The 18,494-nt window shown below is 54.6% G+C and overlaps 1 protein-coding gene across 1 annotated transcript in view; it reads left to right on the top strand.

Moving 5' to 3' along the window:
• The window catches only part of LASP1 (LIM and SH3 protein 1), a 39,011-nt gene extending 24,801 nt beyond the window's left edge, over positions 1-14,210 (top strand). The window contains exons 5-7 of the mRNA XM_004591130.3: positions 11,663-11,822; positions 12,072-12,175; positions 13,504-14,210. Coding sequence (XP_004591187.2) covers positions 11,663-11,822; positions 12,072-12,175; positions 13,504-13,677 — 438 coding nt within the window. The 3' untranslated portion in view covers positions 13,678-14,210. The remainder of the gene's footprint in view (positions 1-11,662; positions 11,823-12,071; positions 12,176-13,503) is intronic.
• Positions 14,211-18,494: the final 4,284 nt, after the last annotated feature.

The raw sequence follows: 18,494 nt of genomic DNA, 5'->3' as shown, positions 1-18,494 counted from the left end.
CAGGCTGTCTGGTGGGGAGGGAGTAGGAGGGCTTTGCACAGTGAGGGAGAACTTAGCTCGCCGGGCTGGAACCCTGGCTCGTCCTTCCCCTCTTTGCCTGTCTTAGTTTTCTCCATTGATATTCTGCTCCCTGTCTGCAGCCCCAGCCCCCCAGCACATTCACCTGTCTTTGCTTCTAGCCTGGGTTTTGGAGGAGCCCTGTGACCCCTGCCTCTCTTTCTGGAAGGCCTCCAAACGTTCCACCTGTTCTCCCCCATGCCCAATCACTGGAGATGTTCCTGGCTGAAGAGTAGGCAAAAGTCCCTATGGGCCAGAAGTACACGCTTGAGGAGATGGCCATCTTATTAAGTAGCCACAGGGCTGGCATTAGCTGATTGGCCTCTGCTCCAAGTGGTGAAAGTGACTTGAACTGGTGGCTGCTTTGGCAGCTGGGATCTATGAGGAGTGACCACACAGCTGGCAGATTCTGGGTCTTAGTGAATGCTGGGGGTCTCCACACCCTGGTGTGAGAACCCTCACAGCAATGTGACACAGGCAGGTACTGAAGATATAGACTGACATGCCTCCCACCCCATGTGCAGCTCTGTGAGGGACCCAGGAATCAGTGTTTTTGTACATAATTGGGGAGGTCTCTGTTGCTCAATGCTACTTGAGGGGCGGGGAGCTGTTGACCTGAAAGTCCATAAAAGCCACCCCAGCCTCCCAGGCCTCCAGGGGCACTCCAGGTCACATGTGAATGCATGATTAAGTTGTCCCAGTCTCACCCTCTGTGGATAAGAGCATGTTTAAAGCCACCCTTTCTATTTTGATCCAAAATAGTGCTTCTGTCTGTGGCTTGTGCCTTCCCGGATTAGCTCCAGCTGACTTCTGCTGGTTTCCAAAGGCTGTACTGTCTGGCAGGGGGTGACATTCTGCTTCCCTGGCATGGGTGGCATTCTACAGAATGGAGAGGGTGTGTGTGTGAGTGTTTAAGGTTTTATTTATGTTCATATAATGTGGAAGGCAGAGAGAAACAGATGGTGAGTTTCCATCTACTGGTTCAGTCCCCAGCTGCAGTAGCCAGGGCTAGGTCAGGCTGAGGCCAGGAGCCCAGAACTCAGTAATTCTGGGTCTCCTGTGAGGCGTGTTTGCAGGAAGCTGGGTCAGAAGCGCAGGAGACAGCATGCTGATAGAGGGTGCAAGCATCCCAGATGGTGGGTTAACCTGTTCTACCATGACACCCACCCTGTATGAGCTATTTGAAGCTCAACTGGACAGTCAACTCAAGAGAATGGACACTCTTATATTCTTGGCTAGAAACAGAATCCTGGCAGAGCAAGTGCCTATTCAATATTTATGTAACTTCATTATGAGGGCATCAGCTGGGGAAAAGTGAGAAGCAGGAATAAAATGTTACTGTGCTGGCTACCATTAGTGACAGCGTGGGTTCCTGTCCTATGGTTTGGTAGAGCCATGCACTTTAGAGGTGTCTTTGCGACAGACAGAAATTCTTTCCCTGCCTGTCCGCCAGAAATAACCAGCCCTTTGTTTTCTGTAAGTTAACATCAGGTTTCAGAGTCTGGGTATAATCAGTAGTAAAAAAAAAAAAAGAAAAGAAAAGAAAAAAGTGTATCCCACAGTCAGAGGGTCTGGAAGCAGCCATTGTAGTTTAAGAACGTGCACTTTGCTGTGTAGTTTGAATCTGTACCCATCCCTACATGATTCCAATTTTGAATAGACAGGCTGTTGTTATTATTATTATTATTATTATTATTATTATTATTATTATTATTATTTTTGTCTTGCCACTTCTGTGCAACAGTGGGCTTGAGTACTCACCTCAATGCAGTGGTCATTCATTTCTTTTCTTCGCTGTACAGCATGGCACGTTATGCCTTGTTGATTCCTCTGATAGTGAGTGTTGGGAGTTGTTTCCAGGTGCCGTGACTACCCACACCCATCTCTCATGGTGCCTGTGGGGAGCAGAATTACCACCTCTCAGAGTATGTGGTTCTTGGGTTTTACTGGAGAGGGTGAAGGCGAGAAAGCCTCTGTCCCCCGGTTCCTTCTGTGAGCCCTGCGGGGCCAGGACTGGACCCCCATCCTGAACCATCACCGCTGTAGCCTTGCAGGGATCGCACTGGTAGGAGGGGCTGCACTGCTAGGATGCAAGCACAGGAGCCAGAGGTGGATATTAAATCCAGGAACCTTCAGACAGGATGTGGTGACTGTCTTCGTGGCTGGGCCAGACAGACACTGCAAACATGTTCATTGTAGCCATTGTGGAGCTGGCGTGATTTAATCCTCTACCTGCAACACTGACATTCCATGGGTGCTAGTTTGTATCCTGGCTGCTCCACTTCCAATCTAGCTCCCTGCTTATGGTCTGGGAAAGCAGCAGAGCATGGTCCAAGTCCTTGAGATCCTACACCCAAATGGGAGGCTGGGAAGAAGTTCCTGGTTTTGGATAGCTCAGCTCTGGCCATGGTGGCCACTTGGGGAGTAAACCAGCAGATGGAAGATCTCTGTCTCTCCTTCTCTCTGCAAAAATCTGCCTTTCAAATAAAAATAAATAAAATTTAAATATAAATACATTATATTTATATATTCATACACATATATTTGTTTATTTGAAGGGCAAAGAGACAGAGAGAGACAATTTTCCTGAGCCAGGCTAAAACCAGGAGCCAGGAACTTCATTCAGGTCTCCCTGGATGGCAGGGGATGGGGATGTCAGGTGCTTAAGCACTTGGGCCATCTTACGTTGTTTTCTTAGGCACATTAGCAGGGTGCTTGATTGGAAGTGAAACAGTTGGTGCCCCAGTGTGGGATACTGGTATCACATGTAGTGGCTTAGCCTGCTCTCTCTGCCACAATGTATTTTGACCCAGGGTACTGCATACTGGTATTTCTGTATGGGTTGAACTTGTATGTTTTTCTGTCCCTGGTGCAGTTGATGGAGAGAAAGACCCTGGCTGCTAGATTACTGGTTGCACTCGGAGCCTGTTCCGCTGCTGCCTGGGACCTAGAATCACGTGGGGAGTCATGTGTGCAGCCAGACTTCTGTTTTCCACTGCAACCAGGAGGCAGGGCCTTCAGAAAGCGGAACATGAACTGTCAGAGCTTTGGGATGGACCGTGCCTTGTCCTGCTGGGGCCTGGCCTGGTGGGGCGGGGAGGGGGTGGTGCTGGCATCCAACACATGGCCCTGGTGGGCATGGTGGCAGCACAGAGGCACAGGGCAGGGCCCAGGCTGAGCTTCTGTTGGTGCGGCCAGGCTGTGACCGCCCTCCTTGGTGGTTCTTGGAACATCTGAGTTGTTTTGGGCCTAGAGCAGGCATCAGCCAGGCCCTTGCCGTTGGGAGGAGTTCCTATTGCCTCTCGGCTGTGTTCACTGCCCCCTCACATGCCTATTTGCTCAGCAAACCATGAGGTTGGCCAGCAAAAGAATGGAGGCCACTTCCTCATTCTTTGGGGAGGGCCGGAACAGAAGTTAAGGGCGTGGGTAATTGGCCCACGTGTGCCAGGGCAGGGGGAGCTGAGACTTCACCTTTGCCAAGCCTGTTGACCCCTGTGGCTGATGGCCTGCTTTCCACATTAGGGTGGCCTCCTGGATATCACTCCTTGTGAGTGTGAAAGTGGGCGCTGTGGACAGAAGGTTAGAACTGGGGCCAGGACACCCTTGAGCTTGCGGCCACCCTGCTCCAACACCTGTCCTCCAGAGAAGGCCTGTCTGACTGTGACATAGTCCTGGTGTTTGCAGCCTCAGCTGTTGTAGACAAGGGAAGCCCCACCCTGGAAGTGGTTCGCTTTTCTGTAAGATGTTGCTTAGAGGGGCCAGATCCCACTTTGGAGGGGATACTGTCAGGCAGAGTGTAAGGGGCTTCTGTGAGTGTAGGTGTGAAGGCTGTAGGTACAGCGGCAGGTGGCGCATACCTGGGCAGGGTGCCAGTATACACTGTGGCCAGGCCACCTGGATCAGTGAGCCCTAAATTTACAAACGTTTGTCCCTGTGTCGTGGTTTTTAAGGGGCCAGATGGGTTCCACCAGCTGCTTGTGGAGATAGATGGGTCCACACTGGCTTTCAGCCTAAAATTTTCTTGGGCTTCTAGAGCTGGGCTGGGGCCTCAGGACTTCCTGGGTAGCGGTAGGTGGTACTGTGGCTTTTTTTGTTTGTTTTTAAAGTTTGATTTCTCCCATCTGCTGGTAAATTCCCCAAGTGGCTGCAATGCCCAGGGCTGAGCCAATCTAAAGCCAGGAGCCCGGAGCCACTTCCATATCTCCCACGTGGGTGCAGGGTCTCAAGGCTTTGGGCCGTCCTCTATTGCTTTCCCAGGTCACAAGCAAAGAGCTGGATGGGAAGCAGAGCAGCTGAACAGGAACTGGTGCCCATACGGGATCCTGGCGCATGCAAGGCAAGGACTTTAGCTACCAGGCTTCTATCCCGGGCCTGATACTGTTGGCTTTGTTTCCAGATGAGGAAACTAAAGCCTAGAGGGGACAGGGTCTCTTCAAGGTCCCAGGAGTAGGAGAGAGACTCCTGCTGCCCAAGGACTATGGCATGGAGGGGAGGATGGTGAGGGGGACTGTGCAGCCTGTGATACTGGATGCTTAACCAGGGTGCTACCCTGCCTTGCCCTCCTGGCCACCCCTGGTACACAGAGCAGCCCGGCCCCAGACATGCCCCTGCCCAGGCCACCTGTCAGTCATCACCGATGCAGGTGTAGTGATGCCGGAAAAAGACCTCCAGCATCAGGGACACCTGTTCCTGCAGAGTGCCTGTGCCCACTCACCTCCGTCTGCTGCCACCTCTGCACTCCTGGTCACCGTCCTCGGCTCAGCCGTGTTGGCTTCAGTAGAATGTAAACAAAGGACAGAAGTCGCCAGGACAGCTGGCCTGGGAGCCTATCTCTTTTCCTATTGCCCTCCCTGCACTGGTGGGCCAGGGGTCACTCAGCAGCGTCTGGGGGAGGCACCTGGGTACTGTGTAGTATCTCTGGGTACCCAGGCTGGGTTTCCACATGTTGCCTTTGGGTATGGGTCCCTGCTTGGGTGTGAGGGGAGGGGGAAGAAGAGGAAGGAAGCAACATTCCTGGGCTTTGCCCGGCGCTGTCCACCATGGGCAGCAGTATGCACTTGGCAGGAACGATGTCACACTGGCTGGTTGCCACAACTCTGTGCCCTGCCTGGGCTGGGGCTGGCTCTTATCCCACATATACACGGCAGATGCCAGGTCGAGGCGAAGGCAGTGGAGAGGATGGAAGTGGACAGCTGAGGCCAGGACAGCAGGGCACGGGGTCTTGGGTTCTGTCTGCTCCAGGAAGCGGCAGGCTTTGCCCCACCTCCTCTCCTTGTCCGTCCCCCGCCCCCCAGTTTCCAGGATCAGGAAAGGGTAGGGCTGGGTCTGGCGGACAGGAAGTGAGACACAGCTTCCAGTCAGGTGCCTGGGGGCTGCCTCCTGGTGGCCTGCTTTCCCATTTCCCCTGGGGAGCTGGGCAGGGCTGCACCTGTCACTCTGACCCACTTCCTCCTGGCTTCCAGGCCAGCCCAACACCCACGGAATTCTCAGACCCAGGCCCCAGCCTCTCCCCCGACCAAGGCTATTGCAGGCAGGAAAGGGGGGAAACCTAGGAGTCCCAGGGCCACCTCTCTCTCATCTCAGACTGCTTTCTCCCCCCCCCTTAAAGATTTATTTATTTTTATTGCGAATGCAAATTTACAGAGAGAAGGAGAGACAGAAAAAGATCTTCCATCCACTGGTTCACTCTAAATGGCTACAATGGCCAGAGCTGAGCTGATCTGAAGCCAGGAGCCAGCTGCTGCGTCTGGGTCTCCCATGTGGGTGCAGGATCCCAAAGACTTTAGCTATCCTCTGGTGCCTTTCCAGGCCAACAAGCAGGGAGCTCGTTGGGAGCAGAGCAGCCAGGACACAAACTGAAGCCTATATGGGATCTCAGCACTTGCAGGGGAGGACTAGCCAAATAAATATCATGCCAGGCCCCCATCTCAGACTTTTTAAATTACTGTTTTTTGTTTTATTAGAAAGTCAGATACACAGACAGAAGCAGAGTCAGAGAGGAAGATCTTCTGTCCAATGATTCACTCCCCAAGTGGCTGCAACGGCTGAAGCTGAGCCAGTCTGAAACCCTGAGCCCAGAGCCTCTTCTGGGTCTCCCACAGGGGTGCAGGGACCCAAGGCTTTGGGCCGTTCTCAATTGTTTTCCTACAACACAAGCAGGGAGCTGGATGGGAAGTGGGGCTGCTGAAATTAGAACTGGTGCCCATATGGGATCGTGGTGCGTGCAAGATGAGGACTTTAGCTGCTAAGCTACAGTGCTGGGCCCTAAATTACTATTTTGTGTACAAGGTTGTTGATGCCCTTTTGGTTTTGTAAAGTGATACTTTAGTTTTATATATTTTTAAAAAAGATGTTTTAAAATATTTTATATTTTTTAATTGGAAAGACAGATATACAGAGAGAAGAAGAGTTCACTAGTTTACTCCCCAAGTGGCCAAAATGGTAGGAGCAGCCAGAACTGAGCTGATCTGAAGCCAGGAGCTTCTTCCAGGTCTCCCATGCTGGTATAAGGTCTTAAGGCTTTGGAACATCCTCTACTGCTTTCTCAGACTACAAACAAGGAGCTGGAAGAAATTGGAATAGCCAGGACTAGAACCAGTACCCATATGGAATCCTACCACATGCAGGATGAAGCCACTAGGCAACCATACCGGGCCCTGTCTTTTCAATCTTAAAATAAATAAATAATTGTTTTTATTTGTTTGAAAGGCAGGCAGGCAGGCAGAGCTGAGCAGGTTCAGTCCCTGAACACCTGCAGCAGTCCAGGGCTCCAGCCAGTATTGCCCGCTGTCTCCTAGCGTGCACATTAGCAGGAGGCAGCAGTGGAGAGCAGGGCCAGGGGTGCAGCCCACACACTCGGCATCCAAAACAGTGGCATCACCACTGCTCCAGATGCCCAGACTGGTGCCAAGAGAGTATCGAAGCCAGAGGAGTCTGCAGCTAAACTGTTCTGGCAAGCAGGGCTCGGTGAACTTCCTGCAAAGGCCAGATGAGAGGTACAGGTGGCTTGCAACCCGGCGTCTCTAGCGTGGCTCCTGGGCTCCATGGTCATATCTGCAAGCAGCCGTGCATGGGCTTAGTGTATTTCTGGAGACCCAAGTGTACATTTGAGACAACTCTTCTTTGCCGCGAGATGCTGTGCTCCGTGGGACCTCTCACACTCAAGGATTTGAAAATGTGGGCGTGTTCTTAGTTCCTGGGAGTAAGCAGACAGTTAGGAAGTTGGATTTGGCCCACGGCCCAGAGCTCGTGGCCTGTGCTCCTGCCCTGCTGTGGGCTAGCACCTGCCTCGCCTTCCTTGGGGAGCGTCTAAAAGGCGTATTCTCAGGAGAAGGCATTTGGCACAGGGGGTCAGTTGCTGCTTGGGATTCCAGAATCCCATGTTAGGGTGCCTCCTAGTTTGAGTCTTGGTTCAGCTTGCTTTCTTTCTTTCTTTCTTTCTTTCTTTCTTCCTTTCAAGATTTATTTATTTTTATTGCAAAGTCAGATATATCGAGAGGAAGAGAGAGAGCAAGATTTTCCGTCCAGTGATTCACTCCACAAGTGATCGCAACGGTTGGAGCTGCACCGATCTGAAGCCAGAAGCCGGGAGCCCTTCCGGGTCTCCCATGGGGGTACAGGGTCCCAAGACTTTGGACCATCCTCGACTGCTTTCCCAGGCCACAAGCAGGAAGCTGGATGGAAAGTGGAACCGCCGGGATTAGAACCGGCACCCATACGGGATCCTGGCGTGTTCAAGACGAGGACTTTAGCTGCTAGGCCATGGTGCCGGGCCCTCAATTTCTTTATTTTTATTTTTAAAGAATTATTTGCAGGCCTGCCATGGTAGCCTAGTGGCTAAAGTTCTCGTCTTGCATACACCGGATCTAATTCTGGCAGCCCTGCTTCCCATTCTTGTGTCCTGGGAAAGTAGACGAGGATGGCTCAAGGCCTTGGGACCTTGCACCCACATGGGAGATGGTGGGAGAATGTCCGGGCTCCTGGCTTCGGATCGGCTCAGGTCTGGCCTTTGGGCCACTTGGGCAGTGAATCAACAGCAGATGGAAGATCTTCCTCTCTGTCTCTCCTCCTCTCTGTGTGTCTGACTTTCTAGTAAGAATAAAATGAATCTTGAAAAAAAAAGAATTATTATTTGAAAGGCAAGGTTCTGTATAGATGGAAGGAAAGAGATTTTCCATCCCGCTGGTTCATTCTCCACGTGACTGCACTAGCTGGCCCTGGGCCACCTGAAGGCAGGAGCTCCGTTTGCACCTCCCACAGAGGTGCAGGGGTCCATGCACTTGGACCATCCTCTGATGCTACTTTCTCAGGCCTGCAAACATGCATTGCAGATGGAACAGCCAGCCTTGGAGTCCGTGCCTATATGGGATGCTGGCTTTGCTTACTTCACTGCAGTGCAGACCCACTGGCTGAATTTCTGACCCAACTTCCTGTAGAGGTTTACCCCAAGCAACAGCAGGTGATAACTCAAATTCTTTTTTTATTTGATTATTTTTTTAAGATTTATTTGTATTGGACAGTCAGATATACAGTGAGCAGGAGAGACAGAGAGGAAGATTTTTCGTCCGTTGCTTCTCTCCCCAAATGACTGCAGTGACCGGAGCTGAGCCAATCTGAAGCCAGGAGCCAAAAGCTTCTTCTGGGTCTCCCATGCGGGTGCAGGGTCCCAAAGCTTTTGGAAGCGGGGCTCCTGGGATTAGGACCGGTGCCCATATGTGATCCCAGCATGTGTGAAGTGAGGACTTTAGCTGCTAGGCTATCATGCCGGGCTCAATAACTCAAATTCTTGCCACAAACATAAGATCCAGACTGAGTTCCAGGATCCTGGCTTTGGTCTGGTGCAGCCTGACTGTCGTGGGCAAGTGGAGAATGGGCCAACGGCTGAGAGTGCTCTTTCTATTTCTCTGCCTTTCAGAGAGAGTGAAGGCATAAATAGAATGCATATTTTAGAAGCACAGCCCTGACTTTGTAGAAGCCACAGAGAGCCTTGGAACCAGGCTGCAGCATAATCGGCAGGTGCATCAGCATTGAGAAGCCTTTTCAGTTCCACACCCTGGGAGGAACTGCCCTGGGGAGGCCCTGGGAGCTCAACAGTCGCCTGCCCTACCCTCCAGGACCTACTTCCTGGAACCCAGTCCTCGGTGCAGAGGGTGAGAGGCTGTGGATTTACAGTGCAAGCCCAGGCCACGGTCTTCGGGAAGACGGGCTAAGATGAACCCTGTGGGATGGGAGAAGGTGTTGGCACAGTGCTGCATGGTCCTGCCCTTCCCCCATCCTTTGGCTGGGTGACCTTGGACGAGTTCCCCGTCACTCTGGTCCACTGGAAAGGCTGGGATAGTGTGTGCTCAGAGGCTGAGCCAGCTAATAGATATGTAGTAAGTTAACCCCAGTGGCTCCTCCCCCTGCTGCTCGCGCCCACCAATGGACAGGACACTAGGAAGTAGGCTGGGAGGTTCACTTTCACCCTCGCAGCATGGGTGTTAGCCAGGTCAGGGCTGGCTCCCTCCCCAGCCCACAGATCCAGCTGCAAGACTTTGCTGCCCATGAAGCTGGAGGTCAGGGGGTCTTGATGCAGCCATGGTCCGGCTGCTTAGGCTGTCTCCCTAGGGAGGGAAGAGAGGTGACCTACAGCCCCAGACCTGCCTTCTTCCTCTTGATTCCTGTCCAAGAAAACGCCGCTGCAGGTCTCTGAGTGTTCCAGCCAGAGTCACGTGTCCATCACAGAACCAGTCACCATCTGTCTAGGGGATAGTTGCTGTGGCCAGCTCTGTCTGTGTTTAAAGGACGCAGTAGGTGCCATCTGCTTGGATGCCCAGGGGGTTGTCTCTACCCTCCTGGGACCTCGAGTGGCACTGGGATGGGATTGGCTGGTTGGCTGTGGGGTCTTTGATTCAGCCCCCCATCCTGAGTTCCACCTCCCACTCCCAGGACATCTGTGCACTTGAACACCAAGAACGTCTGGCTTCTGCTGTCCTTCCCTTTTGCACCTTCCCCTTGTCCTTGATCTTCCACTTTAACTCCAAGGTCACCTCCTCCAGGAACTCTTCCTTGGTTTACTAGGAGAGGGAACCTCAGTGCCCCATTAGGCCCCCCACTCCTTTCCACTCTGGGGCAGTCCCAGTAAACCCAACACTTTAAACAGGGCTCCTCCTTCCTTTGCCTCGTCATCTGCCTCTGCTCTGGCAGCTGGCTTAGGTTTGGGCTCAGAGTGAATCTTCTACTCAATATGTAAGGAGGAACCTGTGGGGAATCCAGAAAGGCTGTGTGCACAAAGCTAGTGTTGTCCCTCCTGCCTTCCTGACCCCTGTGGCCACCACAGGAAGGTGCCTTCAGCCCCTGTTGTACATGGGGAGCTGCTAGCCCAGGCCGTCACTGGCCGCATCCCCTGGGGTGGCATTCTTCCTGTAGGTGCACCCAGTGCCCCCTCAGAGGAGGGAAAGAGGCTGGGGGCCAGGCTGTTGGCTTCCTGGAAGCTGGCCCCCAGGGTGAGGTCTGAGGCCATGGGCATCTGTGTGCTGTGCTGCTGTTGGAAAGATCAGGGGCAGCCGGCTCCAGGCCTGGCCTCAATCCTCAGAGGCTGGCCCTTGGGCCAGGGTCAGGGAGGCCTCTGAACAGTCACAGGAGGCCATGTGGTGCTGGGACGAGGAAAGCGTTGGCTTCTGGAAAAGGTACCACAGAGCGTGGATGGCAGAAGATGACTGGGGCCAGACTTGAGGAAGGCAGTGCACAGGGGTGATGGGGGGCAAGACGCTGTGTATTCCAGGCTCTGGAGGCCAGATGGGTGTGGATGGGGTCTGAGTGGAGACACATGGTCTCCAGTGAACACTGCGATTTCTTTTGGAACTTGAGGCGGGTACTTCCTGTGGCAGCCACCTCCTCAATCACAGCTCCCTGGAGATCTGGACATTGAGTTCTTCTGCCCACCCTCAACGTTACGTGGTGGGTGCCTGCCCTCCTGATTGCCAGGGCTGATGCTGAGAGCCCCAAGCCATGCTCAAGTCTTGGTACCCAGTCCTCAAGTAAGGTGACGCCCAGCTTAAGGCTCCTGGGTGCACGGGTAGAAATGGGGGTCTCTGCAGTCAGTGGAGTGGAGTCTGAACTGAGGGGTTGAAGCCCCCGTCCCCTCTGGAGGTACACTTGCACAGAGCTGGTCCTCTGGGTCTTTGTACAGATGTGCAACCTGATGGACTCATCAGGAATCAGGGCTTGGGGAAGGGCTCATCTCCAAGGCCATGGTCTGCCAATGGGGGAGCCTGGCGCTTCTTGGCTTCGCAGGCTGGGTATGGTCCTCTGAGGGCGTCCCTGGTCTCACCAGCAAACGGACCACTGCTTTTGCTCCTGTTGACGAGGGACGGGATGGGCACTCCCCACAGTGTACACTTGGCTCTGGTCCTTATGTTCTTCAGTGACAGGTGTGTGTGTGTGTGTGTAGATGCTGGTGTCCCATTTTACAGACAGGGAAACTGAGGCCAGGCAGGACTGAGTTGATGTTGATTTGGATGCCCAGGGTGGGGTCTGTCTACCTTCCAGGGACCTCGAGTGGCACCCAGAGGGGATTGGTTGATTGGTAGTAGGATCTTTGACCCAACACTTGCTGGCCTCACAGATAAAATACCACGAGGAGTTTGAGAAGAGCCGTATGGGCCCCAGTGGGGGCGAGGGCCTGGAGCCTGAGCGTCGGGAATCCCAGGAGAGCAGCAGCTACCGGCGGCCCCCGGAGCAGCAGCAGCAGCCGCAGCCCCACCACATCCCGACCAGTACCCCTGGTGAGCAGCAACCTGTGGGGGTGGCAGGCAGAGGACTGGTCAGTCCGGCTTAGGGCCGGGGAGGAGGTGGGGAGGAGCACCAGCATTTGCATGCACACATATACAGATACCAGGCCCTCAGGGTGACAGCCCAGAGCCTTGCTGTGTGCACAGAGACCTTTGAGAGTGGTGGTCAGGCATGGTGGGGGCCCTGAGAAGTCAGGGTTTAGCAAGCAGTCACTGAGCCCTGTCTCTCCCCACTCCTTCCAGTCTACCAGCAGCCCCAGCCACAGCAGGTGGCTCAGTCCTACGGTGGCTACAAGGAGCCTGCAGCCCCAGTCTCTGTCCAGCGAAGTGCCCCAGGCGGGGGTGGGGTAAGTGAGCCCTGCCTGAAGAGAGACCCTGGAGGTGGGGAGCCCCCAGGTCAGGGGTCTGAGGAGCCCAGAGGCTGTGGGGGCTCTGGGATGAGCCAACCCCCATGGTCTGTATCCAGGAGCTGAACTCCTGAGCCCAGAAGTATGGTGGAGTGGGCAGACTCAGGCTGGGATTGGGGGTGCTATGGACAATCACTCTTGTCCTGCCCAGGCCATTTCCCTTCAAGGCAGAGAGAGTGCAAAAGTGCACAAGTGAGTTATGAGCTTCTATCTCCAAGTACCTGTAACAGCCAGGGCTGGGCCAGTTTGAAGCTAGGAGCCAGGAAACCCAGCCAGGTCTCCCACTGGAGTGGCAGGGTCCTAAGCACGTGGGCCATCATCTTCTGCTTCCTGAGCTGGACCAAAAGCGGAACAGAGTGACTCAAACCAGCACCCCCGGGGATGCTGGCGTTGTGTGCAGCAGCTTAACCCATTGCTGTTTTCTATGGCTAGAGCTGACTGTCTTCAGAGCTCCTTTTCCCACTTGACAAGAGTGTCCTGCTAACTTGCACGTGTCCCCCACTGGGCTGAAGCCCCCCATAGTCTAGGTCATGTCCTTGTGGCTCGCCTCCTTTGGGCCTGCCTGCACACACGTGGGAAGGGGTGGTATTTGCACATCCCACTGCCCAGCTTCTGTGGGTGAGGCTGAGCCTCTGTGTCAGGCACCTGGGAGCTCATTGCAGCTCTTCAGGAACAGAAGAGAAGCAGCCTGATCCGTGCAGCTGGACAGACGAGGGAGCTTCCAGTCTGTCATCAGAAATGGTGGTCACAGGTGCACCTGGGGATGCTCACTAGGCCTGACCTGAGCCTCAGGGATGGGGCTGGGAGCGAGGACCACCTCCCTGTCCACTTGGGTCTTCCATCCCAGTGAGAGAGCAGTCAAGACACAGTAGTATCAGCCAAAGTTGGCTGGTGGCCCAGGCTGGAGTAAGTGGCACAGGGCAGTGAGCAGGTGCAGAGGCCCCAAGGCAGGAATGTTCTAGAGAGACTCGGGAGGCCTTTGCCCCTGTCCTGGCTGTGGCCCTGGAAGGATGCCAAGCACACCTAGTCAAAGTGGGCAGAAAGACCCAGAGTAGACTGCGGGCCAGAGGCCCTCTTCCCCTCTTCCCCTCTTCCCCTCTTCCCCTCTTCCCCTCTTCCCCTCTTCCCCTCTTCCCCTCTTCCCCTCTTCCCCTCTTCCCCTCTTCCCCTCTTCCCCTCTTCCCCACGGGCTCTGCTGGTGCCGGGGTGTCTATAGAGAGAACTGCAGGCCTGAGCCCTGGGCTGACGGACTGCACTGCCTCCCACAGAAGCGGTACCGCGCTGTGTACGACTACAGCGCTGCCGATGAGGATGAGGTCTCCTTCCAGGACGGCGACACGATCGTCAACGTGCAGCAGATTGACGACGGCTGGATGTACGGCACGGTGGAGCGCACCGGCGACACAGGCATGCTGCCGGCCAACTACGTGGAGGCCATCTGAGCTCCCTGGCGCCTCCGCCCTGTCTTGTCTCTCTCCAGCACATTCCACAGCATCACATCCGTCCAGCCACCCCGCAGTATCTCTGTTGTTAAATTCTGCGACAGCTTGTGTGTGTGAGTGTGTGTGTCCCCTTCCCGGCTTCCCTAGCCAGCTGAATCCTAGCTCTGCTGCTGTCGCCAGCTCCTTCGGCCAGCAGGTCTTCCCTCTGACTCACTTCTTGATTTTTGTCTCTGTATAGAGCAGGCCTGGGCCTCTCTGAGGGAGACCTCTGCCCTCCACCCTGGGCCTTGCCTGCCTCTCATTTTATTCCCCCTCAGACTCCCCTGCCCAGCTCCTCATATACCTAAACATTCCAGAAAGCTCCTGACTCCTAGGACCAACCCCAACCACCACCAGGGCCAGGACTCTGTACCGTGTTGGGATCCAGGCCACGAGCTCTGCCTCTCTGTCCCAAGGAGGGGGCTGCCGGTCCACCAGGGGTTCCTCACGAGGGCAAGGGGGCACCTCACAGAGAGTGAGCTGTGTGTGCCACCCACAGCATTCCTTCTGCCCACACAGGCTACAGGGCGAACTGAGAGCCCCCACCCCTGGGGTAACGTGGCCACACCAGGGGCGGCTGCAGGAGGGAGGGCTGTGGTGAAGCTGTTTGTCCCTCCTGCCCCCTGGGGACCCTCACTCCCTGGAAGTTGGGTGGGTCCTACAGGTCAGGAAGGGACACCCGGGGCCTTTAGTCCTGCACCCCGGCCCCAGTATCTAGATCTGGTGGGCGGCTACCCCCACCTCGTGCTCATAGAAGAGCCGCCCCCTCCACCACCACTGCCCAGGGTCTGATGGACTTGGACCTGGCGAAGCCTCCAGGTTGTGCGCAGGGGGTATGTGCCAGGGGTGGGAGAGTGGAAGCAAGATCTTGGGGCGTGTCCACAAGTGTAGGCTCCTGAGTGGGGGTGGAGTCCCCAAAGCCTGCACGCTGAGCCCACTGGGAGGGGAGAGAAGTTGATGATGTTGTTCTGGAGTAGAAACTTCTTCCTTTCCTCTTATCTCTAAATGGAGAAAGCTGTCCCGGCCCCTCTGCGGGAAGTGAGGGCGGCTGACAGAGCTGCCTTGAGCTTGCTCCCGAAATGTTCTCCCCCCGCCCCCGACCATCTCCGTGGCATCTGCACGGTGGGCTCCTTCCCATCACATGCCCAGAGGCCCTCTGGAAGCAGGGACAGGATCCCAGAGCTACAAAACTGGAAGCCGGGCCTCTGGGGTGAGAAGGGAAAGACGGTGCTATATCCCAGTCCCCTCCCGGCTCAGCTCATGGGCGCCAGCTTGACTTCTCTCTGGGCTTTCTTGTCACCCTTCCATTGTCCCCTTGCGTCTCAGCAGTCCCCCGACCCTGGTTGCCGTCCTGTCCCCCTGGGCCATGGTGCCCTACAGCTCAGGAGTCTTTGTCCCAGACAGAGCTTGAGAAGGCGGTTATGGGCGATAGGCTGCTGGGTGTCCCTTTGGGCTCTTCAGAGGCTCTTGGTAAAGGACAAGCCCGGGCAGGCGCAGATCCATTCCATTTCCTCTTGATCTCAAAGCACAATGGATTCGGGGACCAAAGGTCAAGGGCACATCCTGCAGGGCACCCGTGGGTGGGGAGGACACCCGTGGCCAGCCTTGTATTTGCAGGCATCTTGCTACCGACCCTGCCCCTCCTGGACATAGGGGCATTGCCCTACCCATCCCCCAGAGAGAGCAGGAGCTGCCACTGTGGTGCTGAGGAGCCTTGGGGGCTGTCGAGAGCCTGTCCCTTCCCAGAACTGTGCCCACACTGGAGAGCATGGAACCTTTGTCTCCCCGGGCTGGGCTGGACCCCTGGTAGAGCCTTTGAGGCAGTGTTTCAGCCCATTCATCACAGAGAAAAAGTGATGTGTTCAAAAGCAAGAATGTGAATGTGACTTTTGTGGACCAATAATAAGACACGAACAGCCCCCGAGAAATGTGAACCCTCCCTGCTCCTCCCCGTGTCCCCCCCTTTGGGCACCCCAAGGACAGCTCTCACCACATTTCTGCCTCCGTTGACCCTCACAATGCACTTTGGGGCTTTTTTTTTTAATAGCTGGGGAAATATAAAAAAATAAGAGCAGCACCCCACGAGCCTGTATTTGAAAGGCAGCAGAAGCGGCAGCCGCGCCCCATTCTGCCTCACGTGTGTGTGTGTGTGCAGCCACCTGCTCATCTTTTCTACGGGGTCCTTGTCTCTTGCCGTCTGTTTTGGTCCCCTCCCCCAACCCGTGGGCTCTGTATGGGATCAAATCTCTCTGGCCTGCTGGGATTCTGAACATTTGACTTGAACCACAAGTGAATCTTTCTCCCAGTAACTCAAATAAAAGTATAATTTTTACCTGCGGACTTGGTTTCCTCCTTGGCTCTGGGCTGGAGGGGAAGGTGTCGCAGCTGCTGCGTGTGTGTGTGTGTATGTACACGTGTGCGCACATCCTGAGTGTTTGGAGCCGGTGAGCTGCTCTCTCAGATGTGGGTCTTGGAACCTACTTGCTCATTTTTTAAAAAGATTTATTTATTTAAAATAATTATGAGGAAGATCTTCCATCTTTTGGTTCACTCCCCAAATAACTCCAAGGCAGGAGCTGCGACAGGCAGGAGCCCGAAGCTTCTTTCGGGTTTCCCACGTGGGTGCAGGGACCCACATAACTGAGCCATCATCTAGCACAAGTGAAGGTGCCAGGACTGGAACAGGCACACAGGCATCCTGAATGTGGCCAACCCCTACACCATGTCACCTGTCCCAAGCTTGCTCCTTTAGTTTTTTTTTTTTTTTCTAAGATTTGTTTATTTTTACTGGAAAGGCAGATATACAGAGAGGAGGAGAGACAGAGAGTAAGATTTTCCATCCCAAGTGGCTGCAATGGCTAGAGCTTGTTTAAAGATTGATTTATTTTTGTTTGAGAGGTAGATTTACAGAGAGGAGAGACAAAAAGATTTTCCAACCACTGGTTCACTCCCCAAGTGGCTGCAATGGCCGGAAAGTGAGCCAATCTGTAGCCAGGAGCTTCTTCCAGGTCTCCCATGTAGGGGCAGGGTCCCAAGGCTTTGGGGCCATCCTTGACTGCTTTCCCAGACCACAAGCAGGGAGCTGGATCGGAAGTAGAGCAGCCAGGACACAAAACACACCCATACGCAATGCTGGCACTTGCAGGTGGAGGACTAGCCAGTGAGCCATTGCCCTATTTATTCATATTTAAGATCTGTTCGGAAAGCAGAGCTACAAAGAGATGTACCATCCACTGATTCACTCCTCAATTAGTTACAGAAGTCAGGAATCAGGAACTGTCCAAGCCCTCTGCTGCCTGCCCCAGGGCATTATCAGGGAGCTGCTAGGACCTGAACTGGCTGCTCGAGATGGGTTGCCAGCATCTCCAGCGGCAGTTTAGTCCACTGCACTATTAACATTTCCTGGCTGTTCTTGCTTGTTGACAACACCTCTTGCACAAGCCTATTCCTGGCGGCTGTCCCCTTATCACTCCCTGCCTAGCCTGGTGACCCTCCCAGAATTGTCATCACTTCCTTAGTTATGCATCAGCTTCCCCATCTGCTGGTGTACTCACCTTGAATGCCTTGCTGCCTGGATAGGCGTGGAACTGCTGGGCAAAGCCAGGCTGAACTCTGGAGTGAGCTCGGCAGGGGCTCAGGGCCAGGTCTCTGTCTCTGACTGCTATAGGGTTTGAGGTTCCAGTGGTTGAGACCTGGAAAAATCAGCAACCCGCTGCGACACCCCTGATGCTGTTCAAAGGTGCTTTTGAACCCATTTTCCTCCAGCCCTCTAACAGCTCTGGGAGAGAAGGGCGTATTTCAGCGTTTGCTATCTCACGCTCGCTGGGCCACAGGGTTGTGTGGTGGAAGTCCTGCTGCCAGCGGTCCAGCCGGGGGCCTCAGGAGCGCCCCCTGGTGCCATGGCCGGCCAGCCGGTGCTTTGCCCTTCACAGTGTTATATCGTCGCGTCCAAAGCGACGTGTTCCGAGGCAGGGGTCGGGATCTGTGACTTGTGACCGCCACCCCTCTTGCTCTTAGGGTTGGGAAGAGGACAATGGAAGTGAGGAGAAGCCAGTCCCTTCCGGTCCCATTCGGCCACCAGTGGACCCCATGTCCACCTGCTTTTTGGGGCCCCCTGAGCGCAGGCTTTCACAGCCTCAGGTTGAGGAGATTAGGGAGGCGAGAGAAAGCACGGCCCCCACCCCACAGTAAGCAGGAGCTGGAATGGCGGAGGGGGCATCCGAGGGTACTGGAGGGGCTGCCTGCGTCGCGCTTTCCCACTGGACAGGAAGGCCTGGGCATAGCTTGGGGGCATTACTGCCAGTCTCCTGCCAGCTCATAGAAAGCTTTGTGCACTGCCTCTGGGGCTGACCCCCAAAAGGTGTTTCTAGACCTGCTAGGAGTGACTCCAGCATTCACGAGGAAGTCACAAAGATCTTAACCACCAGGCTCCCTTTTAATGCTTATTTTTTATTTGTTTGAAATTACTCTCTGATATCCCCCATGGCCAGGACCAGGCTGGGCTGTACCCGGGAGCTGGCAGCTACATCCCTGGGTCCCCTGTGGCTGCAGAAGTTACCACCTGCTATCTTCCAGGAGCCCTGCTGTGCTGCACACACAGGTAGAATACAGAGCAGTGCCAGGGCACTGCAGCATGGAGTGTGGGCATCCAACCAGCTAAGCCACATGCTTGCCCCCCTCAGGGAATTTTCCAAAATTGAATAGGAAATAATTAGGACCTATAGAAAGGCAAAAGGAGCCAGTGTTGTGGCAGAGTGAGTTAAGCCACCATTTGGGAC

The sequence above is a fragment of the Ochotona princeps genome, chromosome 17 (assembly GCF_030435755.1).
Source record: "Ochotona princeps isolate mOchPri1 chromosome 17, mOchPri1.hap1, whole genome shotgun sequence".
In the NCBI taxonomy this organism is placed as follows: Eukaryota; Metazoa; Chordata; class Mammalia; order Lagomorpha; family Ochotonidae; genus Ochotona; species Ochotona princeps.
The sequence above is the reverse complement of the archived record's forward strand: the minus strand, read 5'-3'. Positions and strand labels throughout refer to the sequence as shown.